The 27,643-nt window shown below is 49.9% G+C and overlaps 1 protein-coding gene across 3 annotated transcripts; it reads left to right on the forward strand.

Moving 5' to 3' along the window:
* Positions 1-296: 296 nt before the first annotated feature.
* On the forward strand, positions 297-26,235 carry Bpifb4 (BPI fold containing family B member 4). Of its 3 annotated transcripts, XM_076930035.1 has the most exons (17): positions 297-450; positions 2,689-2,809; positions 3,663-3,725; positions 4,341-5,166; positions 6,084-6,188; positions 6,839-6,982; positions 9,256-9,319; positions 9,704-9,764; positions 10,698-10,789; positions 12,274-12,477; positions 14,466-14,519; positions 16,793-16,963; positions 18,225-18,292; positions 19,972-20,014; positions 22,136-22,199; positions 22,909-22,985; positions 25,971-26,235. In XM_076930035.1, exons 2-17 carry the CDS (start codon positions 2,704-2,706, stop codon positions 25,992-25,994), a joined length of 2,166 nt encoding a protein of 721 aa, XP_076786150.1. In that variant the 5' UTR covers positions 297-450; positions 2,689-2,703; the 3' UTR covers positions 25,995-26,235. The 3 variants fall into 3 exon arrangements, with proteins under 3 accessions (XP_076786150.1, XP_076786148.1, XP_076786149.1); XM_076930033.1 differs by having other exon boundaries at positions 3,663-5,166; XM_076930034.1 differs by having other exon boundaries at positions 302-450; positions 2,686-2,809; positions 3,663-5,166.
* Positions 26,236-27,643: the final 1,408 nt, after the last annotated feature.

Raw genomic sequence — 27,643 nt, forward strand, 5'->3', positions numbered from 1 at the left:
TGGAGAGGACGGGGTCACACAGTGAAACTGAGTTCTGTAAGGTGGAGCAGGTCCAGTCTACCCACCAGGGCACCTAGAATGGCCAATATCTGTCTTGAGGGGGGATTAGAACCCAGATGTGCTCACCTGAAGGCTTGAGATCTCCAAGAATTTAGCCAGATCAGGGCGATAAAGCCCAGCTCATGTGACACCATCCGGAGCTGAACACACTTCTTGGAATTAGCCACAAACCACAAACTCTTGTGGTTTTGGGGCTCAATGCTCAAGTTGTAGAGAAAATCTGAATTCCGGTCTTATAATTCTAGTCTGTCATAATTACATGGCTCTTCCCTGTCCGGGTCCCCACTCAGACTGTGGCCACTTTATAAAGCTGATCTGTGACCAGACTTAGCCCATAGCAGAGGCCTGGGCAACAGACCTCTGAGGATTGATTTGCACGCCCCCTCAAGGGTAAGGAGGAGTCCTGTCCCTGTCACAGGTCCAGGCTGGCAGGGGAGGCTGAGGCCTGGTGAGGGGATGAGAAACCCCACCCTCCAGGCCTTCTGGGAAGCCCTGCCAGCTGTCAGGACCTCAGATATCAATAGGGCCAAATCAGGACACACATGTATGCAAAAGCTATGCCCAGCTTTCCCAGGGATGTGGGCCCAGAATTTTTATTACCTTGGTGGTGCTTTTTAGTTGCTTTCTAGTGCTAGAAAAAACCTCCGATGATCCCCATTTAAAAAAAAAAATGCAGAGTTCTTTAGGCATGAGATCAGGATGAGATGAAGAAGCCAGAAAACAATCTTGGGCGTATTATTTTTAATATTCTAGTATAAATGAGTTTTTTCCCAGTCTCCTGAGACAAGATGGGCAGATGTAGCTCAGATGTGCTGCGGAACCCAGAGTGGTGGGAACAAGCTGAAGAGAATGTCTAAGCGGAAGGAGTTAGTGTTAGCCATGAAGACTGTCAATGTGTCCATGCTCTGAGGCAGACGGATGAGAACCCTGGGGAGATGGAGTGGGTGAAGGAGACAATGCCAAAGTGTCCTGGAAGACAATCAGCCGAGCCCAAATCAGGTGTCACCCCATGTCAGCATGCCTCTCACTTCCTAAGGGTCTGAGGCTACTGTCCTAAAAGAAGAACAACAACTTGCATGGATTAGATATCTCCGTTTTGTGGCTATGAGTTAAAGGTCTTTTGTCTAAGGACTAGAATCTAGATACCTGGGATCCAGAGCCATATTCTTAAACATATGGTGTGGATCCACTGCTCTAAGGGAGGGAAGAGTATTTGCTGGCTGACTGGAAGTATAGAAGAGTATTTGATAGCTACGTGGGTGAGTGGATGGGTAGATGGATGAATAGATGCATGGTGGAAGGATTAATGAATAGGTGGGTGGATTAACGGATTGATGGATGGATGAATCAATGGATGAATGAATTGCTCTGTTTCTCAACCTGTGGGTTACAACCCTTTTGGCAAACCTCTATTTCCAACAGTATTTACATTATGATTCATAAAAGTAGCAAAATTACAGCTACAATGTAGCAACAAAAATAATTTTATGGTTGGGGATCACCACAATATGAGGAACTGTATTAAGGGTTACAGCAGTAGGAAGGTTGAGAATCACCAGACTAAATGAATGGGTGGATATATGATTGGATAGTCTAGATGCTTAGATAACACATAGAAAAATGGATGGGTGGATGGGAAGGTAGGTGTATAGATGGATGTATGGGCAAATAGATGGGAGAGTGGGTAGGTGTATGGATTGATGTGTGGATGGATAGACAGATGGATAGATAGAAGGATTGGCAGGTGGATGAGTCAGAGGGAGGATGGATTGGTGGATGGATGTACAACTTAGTAGCTATTTGGATAATAGATGGACAGGAAAATAGGTAGAATGCTGAAAGGATGCCTGGGTAGGAGGAGAAGAATGAGTAGAATGAGAGGTGGGGGGATGAGTAGATGGACAGGTGTTGGAGAGAGAGATACAAAGAGCTGCCCAGCTTCCAGTGTGCTCTTTCTGTTGGAATTCTCATCTCTTCCTCCAGAGCTCAATTAGGAAATTCCATCTTGGGCAATAGATTTCTATGCTCTGGAATATTTTTTCAATGAGTATTTTTGTCACTAGATCATTTTTTTATTTGAAAAATTTTAAAGTGGTAGCAGTAATTCTGGACTATGTCCTACTGTGCGACTCTTGTCAGTTTCCTGTCTCTGGGTCTTGGAATTCTAATATGACTTCTAGGCTGAGGGTGCTTATCTCTGCTCACTGGCTAGAGCTGGATGGATTAATAAAAAGAAGGACAGGTGGATGATGGAAGGAAGGATGGATGGATGGATGAAAGGATGGATATGTGAGTGGATGGGTGTATGGGTGGATGGATGTGTGAGTGGATGGATAGAAGGATGGATATGTGAGTGGATGAGTGTATGGGTGGATGGATGTGTGAGTGGATGGATAGAAGGATGGATGTGTGAATGGATGGGTAGGAGGATGGATAGGAGAACCAATGGATGGGTGAGTGGATAGGATAGACAGATGGGTGGGTAGATAGGTGGATTGATGAGTGAGTGGATAGATGCATGGATGGGTAGGTAGATAGACAGATATCAGGACAGATGGATGAATGTGTGAGTGAATAAAAGGATGGATGGGAGGATAGTCAAAGTTGTGACACACACTATCTCAGCAGGAAAGCAACATCAGTATGTGGACTGCGTGGTGTGTGGCTGCTCTGTCTGTGGCAGCTGTGTGTGGCATCCGCCAAGACACAACCACAGTCCTCAGAGTTACAAAAGATGTGCTGGGCGATGGTAAGTCCAATCCTAATTGGGGTCATGGGTGACATGGGAAGGAGATGGGAGATGAGTCAACTCTCTAGTACCTGAGGACCCTCCCCATGCTAGCAGACCCCATGGTTAGTGGCTGGACGACCTCTCCCTTTGGGCTGTAGCTTCTATTTTCTCTTGGATGCCACTTCCTAGGCATTAGCTGATTCTCTTGAGCCAGTAGACAGCAGAGATTAAGAACTTGGGCCCCAGGGCCAGGATTCCTGAGAATCAAACCCTGCTTATACAAACCCGAGTCTCAGTTTCCTCATCTGGAAAGGACTGGTGTCGGGAGAGCTGAGTGGGATGACGTGTGGAGACTCACATGGTTCCTGGGGCACAAAAGTTCAGGTACCAGTGCCTTTGGGCTGTAAGTCCTTACTCTGTACCCTGAGAAATGAGGACCTGTGGTGGCCCCTGTTCCTGACCAGGATCCAGTGAGGATGCTAAGATGACTGCCTATCTACCGATCTAAGAGCTTCAGAGCCTTTTGTGTCTTCATTTCATCAAATGCAGGCTGTTGTTCTGGCCCTGGCTGTTCCCCAGGAATTTATAATTCACAAGAAAGTAGACTTTATCAGGCCACAAAGTGAGGGATACTCAAAAGGGAGAGAGAGAAAGGAAGGCCATCAAGGTTTGGAATCTAGCTTCAGGGATGGGAGTAACACCCAGGGCATGAGCTCACTGGGTGCTAGTCTGTCTTCTTGATCTATTGCTGCTTTTTTCCTGGGGGATGGGGTGGCAGGATGAGGTCCCACAAGTAGGGTGACGCTCTCTCAGGTGGTACCTGGAGACTGGGAAGGGGAGTCTCCTGCCTGACACCTGTGCTTCTCCACAGCCATCTCAGGCACAATTCAGAAGAGTGATGCCTTCCGCTCCGCCCTGAGGGAGGTGCCCGTGGGTAAAGCCCGTGGTGATGGTGGAGGGCCCCTCTTGGGTGGACTGCTTGGTGGAAGTGAAGGGAGCAGTGGTGGGGGAGGAGGTCTCTTGGGGGGCCTGCTTGGTGGGAGTGGAGGAGGTGGTGGTGACCTGTTGGGTGGAGGCCTATTGGGTGGCAGTAGTAGTGGTGGGGGGCTGCTAGGTGGTGGTGGCAGTGGTGGGGGGCTGTTGGGTGGCAGTGGGGGACTGCTAGGTGGTGGTAGCCATGGTGGGGGTCTGTTGGGTGGCAGTGGGGGACTGCTGGGTGGTGGAAGCCATGGTGGAGGTCTGTTGGGTGGTGGTAGCCATGGTGGGGGACTGTTGGGTGGTGGTAGTGGCCATGGTGGAGGGCTGTTGGGTGGTGATGATAGCCATGGTGGAGGGCTGTTGGGTGGTGGAGGGAGCAGTGGTGGGGGTCTGTTGGGTGGCAGTGGGGGGCTGCTGGGTGGTGGTAGCCATGGTGGGGGTCTGTTGGGTGGTAGTGGGGGGCTGCTGGGTGGTGGTAGCCATGGTGGGGGACTGCTGGGTGGCAGTGGTGGCCTTTTGGGTGGTAGCAGGCACCGCTATGATGACTACAGACGAGCTGAATTCCCCCGAGGTGTCGGTGGTGTCCCCTACAACGACTTCCATGTCCGAGAGCCTCCCCCCAAATACACCAATGGCAGACAGCTTGGTGGCAATTACAAATATGGTCACATTGAGGCGAATGACAACAGAGCCCAGCTGGGGGGCAAATACCGCTATGGGGAGATCCTGGACTCTGATGGGAGCCTCAGGGACCTACGGCATGAAGACTACCGTCCTTCAGACTATGCCTACCACCGCGGCTCCGGGCGGTACAGGTCTGCAGCAGACCCATCCTCGGTGGGCAGGCTCCACAGGCGTGAACTGAGGCCTAGAGAGATCCCAGCTGATGTAGCCACTGGGCCCCCGGGCCACAACGACTTCCATGTCCGAAAGCCTCCCCCCATATACGTCAATGGCAGACAGCTTGGTGGCAATTACAAATATGGTCACATTGACGACAGAGCCCAGCTGGGGGGCAAATACCGTGTTTTGGAGATCCTGGACTCTGGTGGGAGCCTCAGGGACCTATCACATGAAGACTACCATCCTTCAGACTCTACCAACCACCGCGGCTCCGGGCGGTACGGATCTGCAGCAGACCCATCCTCGGTGGGCAGGCTCCACCGGCGTGAACTGAGGCCTGGAGAGATCCCAGCTGGTGTAGCCACTGGGGCACTGGGCCCCGGAGGCCTGCTGGGCACTGGGGGCATACTGGCAAATGAAGGCATTCTGGCAGGCCAAGGGGGCTTGCTTGGAGGAGGTGGTCTTCTTGGAGATGGAGGACTTCTCGGAGGAGGTGGCGTGCTCGGTGTGCTGGGTGAAGGAGGCATCCTGAGCACCGTACAAGGCATCACTGGGTAAGGAACTGAGCTCCCCCTACTGACAGGTGAGCCACAAACTGGCAACCATGCCCTGAGGCTGAGGAGAGGTTAGGACTGGACATGTTGACAGGTCCAAGTTACACAGTCTACAGTGTTCACATGAAAAAGGTCAGAAGCCTAGACCCAGCACTGCCTCTTTTAGTTGAGTGTGACATTAGGACATTCTTTTCGACTCTCTGTCTTTCAGTTTACTGGACTGTAGAATGATCAGAGTAACTCAATTTATGAAGAAAAATAATCAAGAATTTAAACTATGTGACATATATAGTATATGCCATATACTATATGGTTCATGGTATACCATATGCTATAACCTCATAATGAAGCAGGTTAGACTTACTAGTTATAATTATGTATTATAATTCCAGCCATGCCCAAGTTCCCTGCCATAGTCATTTAACTCAACACACTTAGCCTGGAAACACACACCTCAGTTCCCAGGGAACTTGCTGGCTGGTGGGGTGTGTGGGATTGGCGGAAGAAGCTGGATCTAGTCAAACAGTCCACAAGGACTGGCAGAAGCTTCTGGTGAATAAGAATGCACAGAATGAGGGAGAGTCACCACCCTGGGGTTCAGGGTAGGTGGCTTCACATTAAGAGTACCCTGACTGAAGTTTGAGGATTGTGCAGGAAGGATCCAGCAGGGGGCAGTGTCTTCGCGAAAGAGTCAAAGGAAATGAAGGGTATAGAACTGCGAACAGATGCCCCCGTGGGTGGGATGCTCGGCCATGGTGTTTTTTGCCTTGAACTTCTCTATGTTTTGCCTATGGACCTCAAGTATCTCTGTAATAGGAGGACAGAGTGCGGGGAGCAGAGGAGGCAGAGTGAGGGAGGGTGTTCTGTGGGCAGCGGAGGGCAGCAGTCGCCAGCTCATCTCTCTTGACTGTATACAGGCTGCGTATCGTGGAACTTACCCTTCCCCGGGTGTCTGTGAGACTCCTGCCCGGTGTGGGTGTCTACCTGAGCTTGTACACCCGGGTGGCCATCAACGGAAAGAGGTACGTGCCCTAGGTCCAGGAGAGGTCCCTGACAGAAGAGCTTGGGCAAGCTACCTTTTCTCATCATGTGGTTGCTGCATCCATCATGGTGGGAGGAGCAGGGAGACGGAGTGTTTGAACTTCGAGTCAGCCTGTGGTGGTCCCTTCAGCGGGAAAGGCAGCCCATGGTGGTGTTCAGAGTCTGGGCAGCTGGAGGTAGGGAGTAGCCTAAGTCCCAATACTTGGACAAGTCTCCTAATGCTACCAAGTCTTTTCGAGTTCGCTAGCAAGGCCCTTGCTCTGCTTCTGGTTGGCTGTGGCCACAGGGAGAGCGCCTTCCTAGTCATTCACTGTGGGGACCTTGGAGAGTGGGACTCATTTCCTCGGGGTGGGGTGGAGCCACATCTACAAGGTCACTATGGTTACCTTACAAACCAGAGTTTGTACCAAGCCCTGTTCCTAAACCTTTAAACTTCTCACTGGCTGAGGGTGAGGGAGATTTGTTCCGATGCCTTGAGGCAGTGGGATAGCACTTGGTTTGGGGCTCTGAGATATGGTGTCAGGAACAGTCAGTGCTCAGACCTGAGGTGACACGTGCCTGACAGGCCTGCACAAGACTAAGACTTGGTAAGAGTGGCTCATGGTCTCATTGGTCACCTGGTCTCCCTCAGCCTCATCGGCTTCCTGGATATTGCGGTGGAGGTAAACATCACGGCCAAAGTACGGCTGACCATGGACCGCACAGGCTACCCGAGGCTGGTCATTGAGCGCTGTGACACCCTCCTGGGAGGCATCAAAGTCAAGCTGCTTCGGGGGTGAGTGCGAGGTGGAGAGGAACAGGGCACTGCCGTCACCCATCCCGGGAAATAAGATGGTCCCACACAGAGACCACACACACTGAGAGACTGGCACCTACTTGGTGGTAATTCAAGGGCTGCACCTTTGAACCCAGGATGTGGGCATCCATCCACCTCTGGAAGACCTGCCCAGATTCAAATCTCAGTTACGCTGCTCCTTGCTGTGTGATCCTGAACAACTCTAAGCCCTAGATTCTACATCTGGGAAATGGGGTGAATTCTGTCTTTGGGAACCAAGATAACAAGCCTAAAGCAGTTGATGTAGAATCTGGCATGTCAGAGTTTATGAAAATATATCCCAGAGGGCTTATGTGTCCGAGTGTCCCAAGAGAGAAGTTTCTCATCAGTGTACCCCTGATTGGGTGTGTGTATAAAAGATTTTTCTGTCTTCTCTACAAAGCGACTATCCTTTGTCCAGAGAGTTGTCAGGCATCCCTGTACTGGCCAGCATGTTGTCCCCAGGTCTGGGAGACCTTGGATGAGGGCACATTAAACACAGCTCAGAGCACAATGCCTGCCTGTTCACTCCCTCAGTCTTTGGGTCTCTAGTCCTTGTTTTCTCTCCCGTCTTACTAATCCTTTGGCCCCATCACCCCAGCCCACATCTCATGTGCACTCTAGGAGTGAGAGAATCACTGTGCAACCAGAATCCCAACCCCCTCTCCTTGTGCTTTAGGATAGATAGGGACAGAGAAAACAAGGCTCCAGCGTCCAAAACACAGATCCTCCCAGACTTCCTCATCCACTTCGTTCAGAATGTCAAATGATGGAGGTGCAGATGTAGCTGGCCATGGCTGCTCATTGTAGTTCCTCTGCTTCCTGTCAGGCAGACACCAGTGTGGCTCCACAGCCCCTCCCCTCCATGCACAGAGGCATCTGCTCTGAAGCCTGAAGCACTTGCTCTTTCCCTTCATTCAGCTGGGAGGGTTTTCTGCACCCAAACACTGCAGTGCCCTTGTCTAACTCCTTAGAGCTGCGTGATATTCCTGGATGAGCTGTCATTCATTTGCCCACACCCTGTTTCATCCATCTGTTTCTGGGACAGTCTGTAGCTGTCTATAGATGCCATTTGACAGGAGGCCGGATGGAGCTCACCACTTCCCATAAGGAAATATATATAGATCAGTGACACACCATCTCTAACACACCAGTACATGTGCAGCTGTGTGTGATGTCCTCAGGCACATTCCTGGGGACCTCAGGAGAGCCAGGACAGGATCCACCTCCTGAAGGTGAATCCACTTACAAAGAGGACCAAGGCACACAGCAAGCCTTGGGAGGTGTCCAAGCCTCCGTTTCTGCCAGGATGCTGCTCCACAGAGAAGTGGCAGTTGGCTCTTTGTGGGGGAGGGGTCCAGGTACAGTGTAAGGAATCAGCAGGAGTGGTGTTGAGGACTGAGCCTACCAGGGAGACTTTGTGTCTGTCTGTCTGTCTGTCTGTCTGTCTGTCTGTCTGTCCGTCCGTCTGTCGACCTGTGCATCATCTGTGTGCATGACCTATCTCTGACTTTCATCAGCTGGGATCCAGGTAAGCATTGGTGACCCACTCTGGTCAGGTTCATGGCCTCCTTCCTGATCTATTAAATAGCTCCTGCCACCCACGTTTCCTTGAGTGTGAGCCTCAATGGGCACATGTTCTTAGCTAGCTTTTTCCTATTGCATCCATACATGTGTTTTGAGCCCATGTAATGTTCTATATGCCATACTGTGAGCTTAAAGTAGTATATCCATTCATACCCAGGGAAAATGACAAGCCAATAGCCCTGCCAAAGACAGAAGAAACTGGAGGGAAGTTCTGGCTAGCTAGGAATCTGGGATGTCCCAGCCTCTCTGGTGTGACAGAAGCCTGATATCTGTGGTTTGTGGAAAAAAGGAAGGAAGAAAGAGAAAGGGAGAGAGAGGAAAATAAGGAGGGGAGGAAGGAAGAAAGGGGAGAGGAATAAAGAGGAAGAGGTTAAAGAAAGAACAGAAGGAAGGGTGGAAGAGAGAAAGGAAAGGAGAAGGGATGGATGGATGGATGGATGGATGGATGGATGGGAGGAAGGGAAGGAGGGAAGGAAGTTAGCTATTGGCCTATGTGGACAGGCCTGAGGAAGAGCTCTCTGTCTAGTGCCACTGTCCAGGGCTCAGGAGCTCTCAATGCTCAGAACTGGAAACTGGCATTGGTGTGGCTGGACCACCCAGAGCCCTCCATGCCTGTGAGTCTCCTCACCCTGCCCCTCCCTCTGTAGGCTTCTCCCCAACTTGGTGGACAACCTAGTGAACCGAGTGCTGGCCAACGTACTCCCTGACCTGGTAAGGATGGGTGAAAGGGGTTTGTGTCTCCAGGGTCACACAGGTGACCCAGTGGGTTGGAAAGGGACAGGGCCGCCATGTTCATGTTGGTTGGGACCATTGAGTGGCAAGATGGGAGGGCCCAACCTGAGCACCCACAGCTCTGGACCCCAAGCTGGGGTGCTTTCTTTTTGAATGACAGCTCTAAATTTGTTTCCCATCTTTAAGATGGGCATTAAGAGAAATCCCCTCTCCTGGGCTGTGGTGAGGACACAGGGAAGAGTCAAGCCATCCACACTGCTTGCTGCTTCTGCCATGTATACATGTATACATGTATACATGTATACATGTATACATGCTCCTCAGCTTCCACACCTCCTGAGCCCCTGGTGTCTCTTTCCACAGCTCTGCCCCATTGTGGATGTGGTTTTGGGTCTCGTCAATGACCAGCTGGGTCTCGTGGACTGTAAGTGTTCCTCCTTTGCTGTGGTTGCCAATGTCTACTGATGCCCACTTGACCTAGCCCCAGGGGCACTGCAGCAGCTGGGAGGAGGGTGCAGGGCGGTGAGCCACCCTTGCAAGTCCCAGAAATTCCACAGTAGTCAGGCCTCCCACATTGGCTGTTACTGTTGCCACACGCCCTCCCCTTAGGGCCTGGGAAGTGTGGCCTAGACAACAGTCAGAATTCTGGGTGGAAGCCTGGCTCTGTCCTGGCAGCTATGGAAGTGGAAAGTGTCCTCACTCTCTAAAAGAAGGCAGTGTGGACCCTGACTAGACTCTGAGGACCAGGCTGCAGTGGTACCACCAGTCCTGGGTTTCTGAGATGGCTCCTGAAAGCAAGGCAGTCCTGTAGCATCCTTTCTCATATGGCAGCACCCACAATGCTTCAGCCTTTGACACCCACAGCCACACAGCAAAGCCATATTTGCTGTGGAGCCCATGTCTCTGGGACACCAGGCACCTTGAGGTTGACTTTCCAGATGGGGAAAGAAAGTGAAGAAGATAACGTGTTTATTACAAGCAGTCAGGGAAATGTAGGTCCAGCTGAGGAGCACATTGTACAGCCTTAAATGTTCCCCCTGGTGCACCGTGGTTCACAAAGTTACAAAGTTCATCACCATTGGGATCTCCTGACTCTACCACAGAATCTAAAAGGTGACATTAAACACACTTTCCAAAGGAGAGAGTGAGTTCAGAGAGATGCAGAGACTTGTCTGTGGTCACACAGCAAGGAGGAGTCAGAGACGGGGTTGGACCAAAACTGGCTCTTCCTTGAAGCATAAGCTGGATGGAGCCTTGGTCCACACACCATCCCCCAGCCTCCTCCATAGGTATGGAGGCACTGAAGGTATGTTTTGTAGGGAAGGGACCATAATGTGACCCTCTTCTTTTCCCACAGCTTTGGTGCCTCTGGGGATACTTGGGAGTGTGCAATACACTTTCTCCAGCCTTCCACTGGTGACTGGGGAATTCCTTGAGTTGGACCTTAATGTAAGTGATAGACTGGAAACCTTCTCTCTGAAGTTGAGTGTGGGCTTAGCATGGACACACACACACACACACACACACACACACACACGGGGTATTTACACATACTGGGAACAACATCTCATCAGGACCCTTCATGGATTAGAGGCCTAGGACAGGGCCGGGAAGCATCCTCCCCCAGCATTCAGTGCTTACTGTGAGCCAGGCACGTCCCAAGCCAGTGCTTCTTACTGATGAGCTCAGTGTGCTCCCAGAACTACAAGACTTGTTTCTCTGGCACAGAGAGGTGGCTCCATTATCAAGATCACACAGCTAGTGATTGCATGCTTGGGCTCTGAACCCAAGCATCCAGCTGCCAGTGTCTGCAGCTTCTGCTGGGGGCTTGGGTCTGCTGGAGAAGCACTGGCCATTAGCATGCTAGCACAAAGCTAACAACTGGCTTTTAATGAGTTTTCAAAAGTCTGGTTGGCTGTATTTGCTGCTCTCCATAATGCAAACACTCCCACGGTGGCCAGCGCCAACCTGGGAAATAGGACTTCACTGAAAAGTTGGGAGATTAGATCTTGTGAGCTGGAGTGAGCAGATCCTCCAGGACCCCATAGATCTGGCACCTACTGTGCATTGGCACCTGTGCCAGCACACCACTCCTGGGTCATGGGGGCATGATACTTCCCTGAGCCTCTAGCACAGAGATGTAGGTACATGCCCATGTCATATGGTTGTACTAAACATGTGCACAGATACGTGTGTCCATTGTAGAGACATGCTTCCTAGCCTGGGCCCACTGCTGAATGTGAAGCAGGGAATAGAACAAAGCCTCTGCTTTAGGGGAATTTCTGATCTACTGCAGGAGAAGCCATGAGAATTCTTTAAGCAAACAGGCAGTTACGGACCCAGCGCCTAACCTAAAACAGGGATTGGGATGCACTAGCAAAGCCAGTGCGGGCTTCTAAGAGGATGTAGCCCTTGAACTGTCAATGTGTGCATGCACAGGGGCCTGCACCGTTCATGGCCTGTATGGTTAGAGAAATGCAACAAGTACTGAAGGGAAAAGTGGGGGGGGGGGGTAAGGAGGTGGGAGGGGTTCTGGCCCGGTGCTGGCCTGGTGCTGGTCCTGGTCACTGATGTGCAGAAAGAAGGTGAGGGCAGAGTAGCTAACCTCTGAGTCCAGAAAGGTCCCTGGAGCACTGCACTGGGCATCGTCTTTGGAGATGGGTGTGCCAGTGTGGACTGTGCAGGTGCAGGGGCAGGCACACATGGACATTGGACCTGTGCCATAGTGCACACATGTGGGTGTGTGCATGTTTGTGTGTAATTGTAATTGGTCATAAAGCAGGAGCTGCCATGACACCATTTCCTTTCAAGCAGAGGAAGATCTGTCCATAACAGTAGCTCAAAATCGTGGGTGCAACCAGGAAGGACTGTCCAGACACCCTCTTCCAACCCCCAGTCTCATTTTCTTCCCTCCCCTTTTCTATGCTCCTTAGACTCTAGTTGGGGAGGCAGGAGGTGACCTCATTGACTACCCCCTGGGGCGGCCAGCTATATTGCCCAGGCCACAGATGCCAGAACTACCCCCCATGGGTGACAACACCAACTCCCAGCTGGCCATCTCTGCCAATTTCCTGAGCTCGGTGCTGACCATGCTGCAGAAGCAAGGTGCTCTGGATATCGACATCACTGATGGCATGGTGAGTTGACCTAGCAGGGCACTGAGTGGCTGGCCTGGGTTCTTCCTAGCCTATGCTTTAGAGGAAGGACTGAGGGTGGTCCTGCCTTTTACCCAGTACCCCATTTGACCCTTATGATAGTGATCTACCCACCTATTCACTCATCTACCCATCCATCCATCTATCCATCCATTCATGTATCCATTCATGTATCATCCATCCATCCATCCATCCATTTCTTTATCCATCCCTCCATCTCTCCATCCATCCATCTATCCATCCATGTCTCTATCCATCCATCTATGTATTCATCAATCTTTCCATCCATTCATCCTCCATTCCTCCATCCTTCCACCCCTCCATCCCTTCATCTCTCCATCCATCTATCCACCCCTCCATCCCTTCATCTCTCCATCCATCTATCCATCCATCCATCCATCCATCTCTCCATCCATCCATCCATCCATCCATCCATCCATCCATTCACCCTTCTTTCCTTCCTCTCACCCATTCATTATCTGTCTATCAGAGCCTCTCACATGCCTCATAGACATGACAGTAAGCTGCTTCTGGTCCCAGGAGGAGGCAGTTGGTCTCTGTTTGGTGTGGTTTATTTCAGTCCTTTATTAAAGGAATAGCGTATTCACAAGTGAGCACCTTAACATGAATATTTAGAACTTTTTCAGTTGGTCAACATGCATACACAATCAAAAGATGCATGAAAAGAAAACACTAGCATCCTGGAGAAGCATGCAGGAGCACTCTCTCCATCCTTTAATAGATTTCTGACCTTCAAAACAGCTGCAGTGTAGTGCAGTCATGCTTACAAGTGCTTCATCCACTTTACCAGATCCTATTTTGCCACGTGCAAATCACACCTATTTATTCAGATACCTTCCTTCTGACTTACCCATCCACTCACCCACCCACTGTTCATCCATGCCTCCATTTACCATTTATCCATGCAATTCCCATCAACCATTCACAAACCAATACAATCATCCATCCAGCAGCCATGTGGCTGCACCCATCCACCCACCCACCCATCCACCCACCCATCCACCCACCCATCTACCCACCCACCCATTCATCTATTACCTAGACACCCATTTATTATCTCTCAGTCCATCCATCCATCCACCCACCCACCCATTCATCTATTATCCACTCAGGCATCCATCCATTATCGCTCAGTCTATCTACCTATACACTTATCCATTATCCATCCAGCAATCTACCCATCCATCCTCCAATGTTCTGGGACAGTCTGAGGTTTTGAAGTGTGGCAATATAATCCATACATGTCACAGCTTCTCTTAAGCATGAGCTATTTTTTTTAAATCACTACCCAGAACATGGGGATCTGTAATTCTGCCAAGAAGAAAGTGTCCACTTAGGTCCGGTGTAGGTAGCACTCTTGCAGTTATTAGTGTTCCTATCGACCATGTGACCAGGGCCCTGCCCTGACAGTGCACCTATGCAGGAGGCAATGACTTTGTTTCATCTGCTGCTGCGTTGGTTCCATGGTCTCTCTGTCTCTCTGTCTCTCTATCTCTCTCTGTCTCTCCTTCCCTCCCTCTTCTTTTCCTCCACACCTCTCTCTTTCTCTTTCTGACAAGTGGTATTGACTTTCATCCTTAATCATCTGAGGTTTTAGGAAGTGAGTAGAGATGAAGAAGAAGTGAAGGAACTCACAGCAGAGGAGGCCAAGCAGACACTAGGCTGTGCACATGGACTTGCCCTGGATTTCCTGGATTTTGCAAAGAATTCTACCAGAGAAGAAAGATTTGGGCTTGCCTTGAATGCATCAGGTCATATGTGTAGATAGACATCCTAAGTGGTTGGCCCCATCCACTTAGCCACACAACTGCAATGTGGTCTACACAATGGCCATGGGCTTTCCAAGGGATGTGTCTGTTTCAGGGTGCATTGAATTCTAGGCGTGGTGTTATAGCACCTGTCTGTCCCCATTGTCTCAGGACTTACATGACCTTGTCTTTGTCCCACAGTTTGAAGATCTCCCTCCACTTACCACATCCACACTGGGGGCCTTGATTCCCAAGGTATGTGTCCTTGTCTCTAGCTTCTTTTATGTCTTCAGGGGAATGTCTCCATGTCACTGGTATATATAATTAGTGCTCTGCAGTTTTAAGTGGTGCCCCTTTGGTTAAGAGAAAACAGGAGTCATGGCTGCAGGTCTCTGCAGACAATGATGACACCAGGAATGGCTTTGCCTCTTCATTTGGGCAGGGTTCTAGCCTGGCTTCTTGAGGCTCAGGATGGGTGTAGAGGCTAGATCCTGATGAAGGGACACAGGAGGGTCAAGGATGACATAACCTGAACCGTGGTGGTGGGCCAGCCTGCACAGTCTTGCTTTGGCTTGGCCACACCTGGGCGGGGTGACTATGCAGTGCTGGAGTTTGAACTCAGGGTCTTGCATATTTCAGACAAGTGCTCTCCCCTCTTGTGTGACTTTGGGCATAGTCTTAGCATTTCTGAGCTTACTCTTCTCATTTGTAGAAAATGGCTCATCCAGGTTGTCCAGAGGAACAGCCAGGAGTGGGTACACACAGGCCTGTTCTGGAGGAGTTGTCAGGTGTTCAGAGAAAGGCATGACTCAGCATATTAAAGCTGCCAATGACCTCACCTGTCTCAGCCTTTGTTTATCTCATCTGGAAACGAAGGCCCAGAGTGGGCATTTGCAGATGTTAACAGCTGTTCTTGCTGATATCTACAGATTCCCTTTTAAGTGGCCCTGTAAAGGCAGAACGAAGGCCTCTCTATTCCCAACTGAGTATCAAAGAACTCTATGCGTGGGAGAGGCCACATGGGGTGGAGGATACTCATTTAAAGCCCTCTGGATCCGTCCCCATCTCTTTCTGTCTGCCATGTTAGTTCAGGAGATAGAGAAGCCACTGGCAATAAAACTCAGCGAGTGATCGTTACTGCCCTCGAGTGTTTGGCATTTAAGCAGCACACTGAGTTCTAAGCCTCTGCAGCTCCGTCTGTACCTGAGGTCCTTGTCCAATGAAAGAGGGGATTCTGGGACAGTCTCATGAGATATCAGGGGCAGTATGCACAGGACCGTCCCAGAATCCCCTCTTTCATTGGGAGACAGATCCCATTCTCTTCTGGGCAACAGGCACAGAGAGATCACACAGAGCCAGAGCCCATTTACAAGAACACAGGGTTTTAAATGGCTCAAGATGGTCTCAGGGGTTGAGGCTAGACAAGGTGGCAAGTGGTTTGAGCCATAGAGAGCGGCTTGACCAAGCTCTGGTGGCCTCCCAGGGTGCTGCTGCTTTGGGGACACAGTCCCCACTACCTTGGGGTCTCTGAAGGAAGCATTGCTAAGTCTCAAAGACACTACCTCTTTTGATTGAGGTGTTTGGACCCCAAGTTTCACTGGGAAAACATCCTGAAAATCTCTATGAATAACCAGTTGGCCAAATGTCTGATTAGTTGGTGCTCACACCCTTGAGGGTGATTTTGGAGAATGAATTAAATGGCTGAATTTACTGAATTTGCTCATGGACCAAAATTTTGTACAGAAGACTATCAGCCCTCTTGTGTCTTCTTAGGCAAAATCTCCCTCATCCCAGCCATGGGCAAAATCTGCTTGAGAAACAATTGTTTTCCACTCCCTCTGAAAGTGACCAAGAGATTGTGCAGTGTTAAAAGATTCTGCTTTCCATGTTTAGAGTTTTATATGGAATTAACTGGGTATTTAGTAACTGTGATAAACCAGTCTTTTAATGAGCTTCAGCCAGCTAGCTTTGGGGAGCTGATCTGCCCCTAAGTGCCTGTATTGGGGTCCCCAAGGGGACTCAGCCAGTTCCTGCTGGTGAACTCTACCTTGAGATGACTCATGGCTACCTTCTCATCCCAGGGTATAAAGGGTCCTGCGTGCTCTGCTGGTCATAGACAGTAAGCTGTAACAGTTGTCTCTGGCCTCAGTTTCTCCTCTAATCCAGGGGGAAAAAGTGCTCAGAGTGACTGAATTAATAAAATTTTGACTGACACTCAGACCCTGTTCCAGTGCTTCAGGAGACCCCACTTGGCTCTCAGCCAGATCCCGGGCATCTTCCTGTGTCTGGCATTGAGCTTGAGGCTCCGTCCATCTTGTCACAAGTAGTTTGTGTGGTAGTCCCATGTGAGGGGATCAGAGAGATCAGCCTCTTGTCCTAATCAACAGTAGGTCCATGCCTTTGCCTGGACTGAGTGGGCATCCTGTGTGGAGGAACCTCCCCCCAGTCTGCCCACTCTGAGTTTGGAGGTTGGCTGATAAAAGTCCACTTCCAATGACCCTGACCACCCAGTCTGGTTCTGCCTGCAGGTGTTCCAGCAATACCCTGAGTCCCGCCCACTCACCATCAGGATCCAGGTGCCCAACCCCCCAACTGTGACACTGCAGAAGGACAAGGCACTGGTGAAGGTGTTTGCCACCTCTGAAGTTGTGGTCTCCCAGCCCAATGATGTAGAGACCACTATCTGCCTCATCGATGTGGTATGCGTCTGATATGAAGCTCCCCACCCCCAAGCTACGTCTAAAGACAGAGCCATAAGGTTTCCCAGGCTCCTTGTCCTCTTCATATCCCCACAGCCCCACAGGTGGTGAGCCATCCAGCTTAGGGGTCAGGGAAGCTGGCTCACATCCAGCCTTTATCACTTTTGGCTGTGAGACTTTCGGTTAGTTGCTCCCTGTCTCTGGGCCTGGCTTTTTTCTCTCCTTGAAGAGTGTCAGCTGGGCATTAGTAAGCTTCTTGGAGCAGCTTTGGGAATATCACGAAAGTCTTGAGTGTACTTGTCAGTGTCCAGACAGACCACATAGGCAATATTCACCTGACATAACTATGTGTTATATCTTCTTGGAGTAATGAAACCAGGGTTATCAGCACACCCACCACTCACTCAAGCACCAGCTCACAGACCCATCACCTCATTCACCATTGGCTCACACAGCCATCAGCTCACACACCCATACACTTTCACACTCATACACTCGCACACTCATACACTCACACACCCATATGGTCACACACTCATAAACACACACCCATCAGTTTGCAAAATTATACACTTACACACCCATCAGCTTACACACTCATACACTTGCACACTCACACACTCATCCACTCACACACTCATACACTCTCACACCCATACACTCTCACACCCATACACTCCCACACTTATACACTCACATACTCACACACCCATACACTCACACACCCATACACTCACACACTCATACACTCACACACCCATACACTCACACACTCATTTACTCACACACTTATACACTCACACTCATACACTCTCACACCTATCAGCTCACACAGCCATCAGTGGGCACTGTACACTATGGGCACTTAGTTGGCAGCAGGAGGTGAGAGAACTCTGAGGCTGAGGTGGAATGATCTAGGCTAGACCAGGCAGGACTGTGGGGTCGGGAAGCCAGGACTACAGTCTCAGTGGTGGGTCACTACGTCAGGGTCCTTATCTGGCTCACATACTTGGGCTGTTGTTGGAAACTCACATGATAGGCATGGCACACACTGCCATTCCCAGCTCACATCTGATGATGCCCAGAAAGGAGCACACGCTCTACCCCGTCCCTGACCACAGTGGCTTGTCATGCTTCAGCCAAGAGCGCCACTTCCCAGCCTAGAAGTAGCTTGTTTGTCGTGGATACGCAGGCACCGTGAGGACAGCAGTAATGTAATGCTTATGACATTAATGGCGCTTATTCCCCACCCCCCTTCTAGGACACAGACCTTTTGGCTTCATTTTCTGTGGAAGGGGATAAACTCATGATCGATGCCAAGCTGGATAAGTAAGAGGGTCTGTGGTGGTGGGTTTCTGCTCCTCAGCGCACATCTTCTGTACTGAGACAGCCGGTATCGGCTCGTGCAGGGCCACCAGGCCGGGGTTGAGGTCATCTATGTGGCTGTCGGAGCTGGGTAAATCCAAGAGGCTGCAGAGGTGACCGTGGTCCTGTCTGCTGAGATTGCCATGGACCAAAGCCAGGAAAAGAACCAAGAAAACTGTGTCAAGAAGTGAATCAGGGGTCACCACTGGTGCACGATGCTGGTGACAATGAGTTGCTAGATTATTCTTAGCCCTTTATCTACATGCTGTGTCCTTCTTAAAGGTCTATGACATCAGGGCCTTCATTCTCTTGTTTTAGGGGTAAGGAACCAGGGCTCAGAGAGGTGGATGTGCTAACTCAAAGCCACCAGAGTGAAGCTAGGAGCCAGTGCAGGTCCAGGTGTTTGGCACTCTGAATGAGGGGACCTGAATCTAGAGTCCTGCAATACCATTCAGATCCAGATGTGATCACTGATTGGCTGTGTGATGTCAGCCAGCTGACTTCTCTGAGTTTCAGTCTTCTCATCTGGCGACAACAGCCTTTACTTCACAAAAATCCACGAGAAAGACTGTCATTCATTGGGTGCCTCTGGTGCAGACACTGAAGGTTCTGGAAGTGTCTCTGTTTAATCTTGATCCAGTTCTGTAGAAATAAGTGTTACTATCAACCCCATTTCAAGGTTAATGTCAGTTCTACTTAGAACTGTCAGTCTACATTTAGTTCAGGATAAGTTTTCCTTTTAATGGTCACTATTTATGAAGTCCAGCAATGGAAGCCATTCATGTGTGGTGCTAGGTGGCTACTTAGGATGGCCCAGTGAGTGAGGGAGGGAGTGACCAGCCATGAATAGTGAGAAGAGAAAGCATGGGCAGAGAAGGGGCTTCTGGAGAGGAGAGCAGGGCTTTCCATAGTCTGCAGAGTGTCATGGCGTTTGGGTGGTGTGTTGGGAGGAGAAGGCTGTGCATGGACCTCAGGATGTTCGGCCTGGAAAGTCTCCTCCCTGGGAGGTTGCTGCCACTCTAGGTGGAAGCTGAACCTTCCTTTTGAGCAGCCACAAATGTTCTCTGCCTCTGGGGAGAGTCTGTGAGTCTGTCAAGGCCAGACTGCGGGGTTCACTGAGACCCTGTTGGTGCAGAGTGTGAACTCACACCCAGGTCTCTCTTCTCAGAGGAGGACAGGAGCAGAATGCACAGGCTCCGGTTGAATCCTGTTACTTATCTCTAGCTCTGAGGCTGAGCTGAAAGACTCTGCAGCCTTAGCCTGGGACCAGGGGGTTGCTATGAGGATTAAGGGAGATACAGGTAGTCAGTGTCCACATAGAGCTCTGGCTACGTATCACCCGCAGACGTTCTGGCTGCGTCACAAGGATCTCTCATTTAGTTCTGGCAGCCGTCACCTCTACGGGAGAGGAAGCTGAGGTGAGGTTCCTAAGATCTCACAGCCAGTCTGTGGTAAAGCTGTAATTTCAGGCTCACATCTATCAACATGGTGCTTGAAACGTTCCTAGTACTCAGTACAGGAAATCGAACCGATCTAATCAGCTCGGCCAGGAGAGTCTTCCCAGGGATGCTGGTGGAGAGGCTGACAGTTGTTCTGAGTTCTGGGCCACTTTGCTTTTAATGGGCCATATTCTTCCTCTGCAGGACCAGCCTCAACCTCAGAACCTCAAACGTGGGCAACTTTGATGTAAGTATTAGGATTTAGGCATCAGCAAAGACCTTTTGAGAGGCCCTCTGGGCCTAGCCGAGCCAGGGGTTTGCAGGGGCCTGGCAATGCCTCTGCCGCCCCTTCTCATGGACAGAGACTGAGGCTGCAGCGGTGGGGAGAAAGGGGTGGGAAGTGAACACACAGTGTCTGCTCAGCTGCAATGGCACTGCTCATCTTAGGGGATGCCTTGGGACCTCACCCAAGTCCTACTTCTTCAGCAGGAGGAGGCACAGGGCTAGGGGCCCATGTTTCCTCCTGAAGTTGTGTGGGGGGGGGGGCAAGGCCCATGTGTGACTGGCTGTGAGCATTGCCTACTCATGCCAAGTCTCCATTTTTCCAACAGAAGGGAACTAGGTATGGACTCATTTCTCTTCTAAATATCGGACCCTAGCGTGCTGCCTTTTAAGAGTTCACAAACCTGAGGTGCTTGGAGTCAAAGACCATTTCTTTTGTTTACTCTTGGGTCCTCCATCTTAGGCTTTGGAAGTGTGCTTACCTCCTCTCTCTCTCCCTCTTTCTCCCCCTCCCTCTCCTCCTTCCCTCCCTTTCTTTTCCTCCCTCTCCCTTTCTCCTTCTCCCTCTCCCTCCCCCTCCCTCCACTCCCACTCTCCCTCTCTCTCTTTTCTCTCCCTCCCTCCCTCCCTCCCTCCCTTCCTTTCTCTCTCTTTCCCTCTCCCTCTTTCTGTCTTCCTCCCCTTTCCCTCCCACTCTCCCCCCCCCCCTTTCTCTCTCTCTCTCTGGTTTTGGGCAGACTTGGGTGCGATTTGTGCACATGTTGAGAAAGGCAAGCCCATTCATCTTGCCACTTTGTTTTGAGCTTCTCCAACCCCAATCCCTGAAGCAGTGAAGTTGGTGCCACCAGTTCAGTTTTAGGCAGAGTAGTTCCCAGCTTCGCAGCTGCCTGGACAGAGCTCCAACTAGAACAGATGGGGAGGCTCCAGATGCAGAGGCATACCACAACTCATGGTCTCAATGGATATGCATGGAGTTCCCAGCCATGGCATCAGCTCAAAGCTAGCCTTTCCCTCCTTGCATAGCTTCTCTCACGTAGTCCTCCCAAATGTCTTGTGACTTAGAGAGTTAGTAAATCCTTTGCCGTTTCCAAATAAGAACAGTAAACTCAGGGACTTTGCTGATTTATCATTTATCAGAGACATGGAGGGGGCACTGGGAACTGGGTGCCCACACTTGGCCTGTGCAGAACCCCATGGTAGGAATTTGCAGACATTGTTCTGATATTCAGCACCACCCCATTTCATAGGGATTGTCTACTCCTCTTGGAGATGGAGAACCTATAGCCTAGAGAAGTTAAGGACAGTTGTGTATCTGGCCCTCAGCGTCAGTGAGGGATCAGCTCCAGGGCTCAAGATGGCCCAAATCTGTGGATGCTCACGGTCTCTGTGTAAATGGTGTAGTGTTTGCATGTGGCCTGGCAATCCTCCTGCTTACTCTTCTTCTGATCTAGATCATGTGGCATGCAACTGTGGTTATTATCTGCATAGTTTAGGGAATCATGAAGAGACGAAAGACCTGAAACGCATTTAGTGATGATTCATTTTCGTTGTTTTTGTTGTTGTTACAGAGTCTTATAATGTTAGCCCAGGCTGCCCTTGAGCTCGTGGCAATCTTCCTGCCTCAGCCTACATATAATTCTGTTTTCCAATATTTGCAAAGCACATTGATTGACTCCCTAGAAGCAGGGTTCATGGACACAGAGGCCTGACTGTGTGACTGGTAGCTGACGGCCAGGCAGACAGGATCCCCTTCCAATCCCTAGAGTCCTTGCAAGTGGATCCACTGATAAGGTCAGAAAGGTTCAGAGCCTTCCCACAGGCCCCTGGAGGCTGAGTTGGGATGCTCCCCAGCCTCCTGGGGAGGAGCTAGGCTTTCTTTGCCACTTGCCTCCTAGCATCCTCCATCGGGTCCTTCTCTTCTCTGTCTGTACATGAACAAGCGGATGAAGTGTACTGAGGGGCTGTGATCTGGAGCCTTTGGGGTTCTCGAAAGGCAGCACTAGGCCTTTACCTTGGACTCCAGGTTCCTCAGGGTCTCTGGGAGCTGGCTGCAGCCCTGCCTGAGAGCTTTGCTCTTCTTCCTCAGGTGTTCATCTTGGAAATGTTGGTTGAGAAGATCTTTGACCTAGCGTTTATGCCCGCAATGAATGGTAAGAGTGGGTGCCCATGCTTCTCTGGTGCCTCCATGCTTTTCTGGTGCAGCAAGCCCCTTTACCTGCTGAGCCATCCCACCCTCTTCCTTCTTTTTGATTCTGACATTCTCAAATCAAGCAAACACCCACAGCAGTCACATACTGGGGGCCCACATGCACCATTCTGTTTCTTCACTCAGCAAATATTTCTCCTTGTTTCTGGTACTAGGGACACAGTCCCTAAGGAATTAACATGGGCAAGTGTAACAGGTACAGAAACAGGATCAATGTGTTCTACTTTCTCTGGTGACAGGAGACGGGAGTGGGGCAGGAGTAGCAACTGCCCAGAGTTACTGGCTAAGGTCTAGGAAGATGACAAGACTAGGGAATAGCCTCATGGAAGGCTCTGAACCTACAGGAGGGACTGGGATGTTGCTCACTTGGTAGAGTGCTTTCCTGTATGCATGAAGACCTGGGTTCATGGTGGTGCATGCCTATAGTTTAAGTGTGCAGACATGGAGGCAGGAGGACCAGAAGTTCAAGGTCATATTCAGCTACATAGCAAGTCTGAGGCCAGCCTGGGCATTTAGACAGGAACCACAAAGTCAAAAGCTGAGAGGCAGAAAAAACAGCTATAGTCTTGCAAATGATGGTTGCTTTTGGCCAGGCTGCCATCTCTTGGCTTCATGGATTACAACTGACCTGACTCTTCCCACCCTTTTCATAGCTATACTGGGTTCTGGAGTCCCTCTGCCCAAAATCCTCAACATTGATTTTAGCAACGCCGACATTGACGTGTTGGAGGTAAGAAGAGATAAAGGCCGATTTCCCATCCAGCTCTTGCCATCAACTTGGTCCACTGTGAGAGGAAGTGGTGGTGGGTGGTGGGTGGAGTTTGTAGGAGGACAGTGACTTAAGTTGTTCCCTTCAAAGCACAGGACCAGGGCCCAGGAAATAAGGCACAAAGTTGAACACTCTTATGCTTGTGCTTCCCATTTTCCAGCTGGGGAAGCTGAGACTCTAAGCAGTACCAGGTGTGCCAATGAAGTGTGGTATAGTTCACTGAACACCTGCTTTGTGCCACACACTACAACAGGCTGGAAGCAAGTTCAATCCTAGCTCCAACCCGACTCTCCCAGACCAGCAGAGATTCACACTCCTGAAGTAACTGACGAATTAATTACACTGATGGCAGGTGCCTTGAATTTCAAATTCAGGGACTTTGATTCCACTGTAAAAGACCCTCGAGAGAATCGTAGTGAAGGTTCTACCAGAGTATCATTCAGGGAGACATTCAAACCGGAAGTCACCCCATCAGACACCTGCTGGTGTTTATTTGGATCTTTCTAAAAATTCCACCTCGCTCAAGGTTCTGATGTGGAGGGCACTGGGCTTCAAGAACAATGACCTCTGCCAGGTTCTGGCTGTGTGGCCTTGGGCAGGTTATGTAACTTCTCTGAGCCCCACTTTTCCAATCATACTCATGAGCCATCAGGCTACTTTTAGAATAAAACAAGAATCCAAATGGAATAGATTTGCACAGCCCTTGATATACGGTAGGGCTTCTGGAAGTGCCCGCCTTTACCAGTGCTACCATTATAATGCTGCAGGGGGAGCATCTCGGAGCCCCAAACCCAGAGCTTATCTCCTCAGAACACACTCCCAGAGTGCATCAACTCAACCTCTCTTTCACATGGGAAATTTCCCTTAAAGAATTCTGTGTATATTTGCACTGCTCTCTGGGTATGCAAAGAACACAGACAGAAAGACAGACAGATAGACACACCACACACACACACACACACACACACACACACACACGCGCGCGCGCGATCTTGTCAGGGGAGCAGTATTCCCTCCACATCTGGAAAGTATTTCAGGGAGGTGACAGTGAGCTTGGGTGGACAGTGAAGATCTGGTGCCATCCCCAGGGGTGCCTGTCCTGGCCCCATTCTTTGAACATCTACAGGACGGATGCTATCTGAACCTGTTTCCTCATGAGTCAGTGGGGAGCAGCAATTTTCATCTTGTGCTTTGAGGGAGATATCTCATGAGCCAGCATTTGCTGTATGGCTTTTGTCACCAAAGGACTGGGACACAGAACAGGCCTGGCATAGTTATTGTCCCTGTCATCATTTCACTGTTTGCTAAGCATGGGCCCCATGTGCCCCATCCTGAGTTCAGTCACAGACCCAGCCTGGGGTTCAGCATAACTTCCAGCTGATGTTTGGACCCTTTATAATGGTGGCCCTGTAATGGTGGACAGATCACACAATAGGAGGAGGACTGAGTATCAGCAGGGCAGACCACTTACCCAAAGTCACTTTGCTAGAGTTTGCAAGGAAACAACATGCAGTGACCCCCCAAAGCTGCCCCTGCATGGGGCTGTCCCCACCCTCACCCCAGGGCTTTGGAACCAGGTAGGAATGGGTTTCTCCTTCCTGAACAATCACCCATGACTGTTTTCCTGTAAAATACTTACCACTTCATATAAATGACTTGTCTTTATTTCTCCTTCATATCCCAGTAAAGGAACTGCATTGATTTATAAATTAAGCTATATGATTGGAATTTATTCAGAATAATAAGAATAATTAGAATTTATTCAAAGTAATAAGGGAACAGCATAGTATTGTACTGATGTGTAGACATATATTGGGTTAGTTTAAAGGTAAGGTCAGCTCTGGGCCTGGCCTTGCAGCCCCTAATAATGTTTTTTCTCATTTTTAAAAAATCTGAATCTAGCCATTTATTTTATGTTTTTGTTTTAAGAACATTTTAAATTTACAGAAATTTTTGAAAAAAAAAAAAAAAGTAAGAGCAGATCACTTGAGATGCCATCTTCCCAGCTTCCCCTTATCTGGTTATCCTTATATAACTGGAGCCTACTGACCTAAGCCGAGCAGTGAGCACCAGCACACAGCTCCATCAGCTCCCCCGAGTGTCCTCTGTCTGGCTCAGGATCTGCTCTGGGATGTCCCATGTAGCACTGTGTTGTCCTGTCTCCTTCGAGTCCTGCCACCTTGTGGAGCCTCACTGTTTCATTGGCTTCATGACTATGACATTCTGTTTGTGGGGAGGGCCTAATCTTAGAGGAAGCTGACATCGCCTCATGGTGCAGCCAGGACTGTCTCGGCCACTGTCACCTGCCAGGACACAGTGTATCCACTTGGGTTCTCCTGGACAGTCTGCCTGGTTGTCACTACCTGATTCCTGCCAGGCTTCCCAACTCTGAAGCCGCTGTCTGCCCCTCTGACACTCACACATAGCTTGTACAGAAGCTCACAGACGGCCTGCCTCCCATCTCACCCCTCACTCACGTTGGCTCCTGTTGGCAATAGTTACCTCTGTGTGTTTGCCTGCTGCTATTTTATGCATACATAATTCCATTTATGCTTCTTAATCAGAATTCTTATGTAAGAAAGAGCTGTCTCTCACCTCCCATTACTTACGTGTTACTGAACCATCTGTTAGAGGAGAGACTCACAATGGGCATTTTGTTACAGTCTATGCACTGGATTACAATCTATGCACTATTCATTTTAGTTATGTGTCCTGGATTTGGGAAAGCTGTAAACAGAGGCATACACCCACTTCTCTGATTTGGTTGAAAAGAGAATTGGGGGCAAAAAGAGAAATGTCACATACTTTGCCCAAAGTTCTCTGCAGGGCAAGATAATGGTCCACAGGCCATCTAACCCTATTCATCCCATGAGATGGCAAGCAAGTGGCCAAGGCTGCAGTCAGTGACATCCACCTTCTCACTCTGTTCTCTGATCTTCCCTGAAGGACCTTCTGGTGCTGAGCACGTGAGTGACAGAGGTAGAGAACTCGAGAAGTCAACCAGCTTCGGAGAGGATTGTCCTGGACACCATCCTGGTCCCAAGTCTCTTCAGCCTTCCTCACCCAACCTTCAACCCTCCCACCCTTTCCCCCTCCTGCCTTCCACCTGGGAAAGGATCCAGCCACTCCCCATTGGCCAACAATGCCATGCTCAGGACAGCCTGGGGACTGAGATCTTGCGCTTTCAATAAAACATTTCACTTTCCCTGCATTTGGGGTGTTACCATGAAGGATCCTCCTGGGGCCTACCATTTCCTTTCCTCCTTTTCTGTTCCTTGGAAATAGGAAGTGGATAACACACTGAGGGTCTATGGAGGAGTGGGTGGGGGTGGGGTGGGGATGGTGACTTGGATTCAGCTTTAGTGCCTTTCTTCTGCACTCACCTTGGTGCATTCCTCTTGCCTCAGTTTCCCCACCGCTGCTCAGTGCTCAAGGGAGGCCTGGACCCAGGAACAACAATTTCAAAACCATTGGACATCACATTACTAAAAGATTGTCATTGCCTCCTGGTGTCATTATGATCAGGGTCCCCTGACCCTTGTTGATTTTGGTTTTTCTCTCCCCTTACTCTCCTCTTGTTTTTCAGCTGTGACTTGCCCTGGTACAGACAGGCAGGCAGACGTAATCCAGTTTCCCTCAAACACACACACACACACACACACACACACACACACACACACACACGCACACACATGAATTAACCTACACACACTCTCTCTCTTCACCTCTCCTGACTCATCCCCCCAGGAGACTAAGTTTGCAGAGCCAGTTCTGGGCTATTAGGACTTGATGACATTTTACCTCATGGGAGTATCGGGAAGCAGGAGCCAGGATGGTCCTCATTTCACAGATGGTGTAACAGAGGCACTAAGAAACTCAGGGACTTGACCAGTGTCATACAGCTGAAGGTTGGACTCGATGGCTTGGCTCTGGGAACTATGCCCAAGCTGTTCAGTGCTCTTATGCATACAGTTGTAAGTCTCCCAGGTTTCATGTGGCCCTAAAGTTTTATGATTCCCAGAGGAAGGATGGAGTGTGGACAGTGTCATGCTGTCACAGCTTGCTTCTTCTAGACACAACCAATCTGCTCATATTGCACTAGAGACAGGGCCTGACCTGCCCAGACAGGGGAGGAAAAGCAGACAAACTGACGACCACAGTCTTCTGTATTCTCCTGTCTAAGGGGAGGCAGAGAAGCAGCTGGAGGGGAGGGAGGACTGGCTTGTTCTGCTTCCTCACCCACCTTGTAAAAGTACCAGGCAGCTCATGTCTGGGTCTAGAACAGAGAACAACCATTCTGAGAACAAGCAGGTTCCTAAAGCAGTCCTCAGGGACCTACCTATGGCTTCTAAACACAAAGTCTGCACATTCGAGGGACTTTAGGCACTGACCACAGCATCATTCCCTCACAGCTGATACATTCCCAAACTTCTAGAAACACCAGAGTGCAATGACCATCTCTTCATAATTAAAAACCATACAGTGTTCTACGGTAGCTCTTCTGTGAACAGGCAACCTTGCACGCACTACATCAGGAGCTCACTGAGAAAGAGAAACATTTGGAGTTATGTTATGGATAGCCCTGGTTTTGTATTTTGATGTTAATTCTGCCTTTCCAG

Source organism: Arvicanthis niloticus, chromosome 2 (assembly GCF_011762505.2).
Source record: "Arvicanthis niloticus isolate mArvNil1 chromosome 2, mArvNil1.pat.X, whole genome shotgun sequence".
Lineage (NCBI taxonomy): Eukaryota > Metazoa > Chordata > Mammalia > Rodentia > Muridae > Arvicanthis > Arvicanthis niloticus.

Coding starts and splice junctions, on each gene's coding strand:
- Bpifb4 (XM_076930033.1), top strand. CDS start 2,704: ATGTGGACTGCGTGGTGTGTGGCTGCTCTGTCTGTGGCAGCTGTGTGT. Junction 20,015..22,135: donor CAAACGTGGGCAACTTTGAT/GTAAGTATTAGG, acceptor CTTCTTCCTCAG/GTGTTCATCTTGGAAATGTT. Junction 22,200..22,908: donor GTTTATGCCCGCAATGAATG/GTAAGAGTGGGT, acceptor CCCTTTTCATAG/CTATACTGGGTTCTGGAGTC.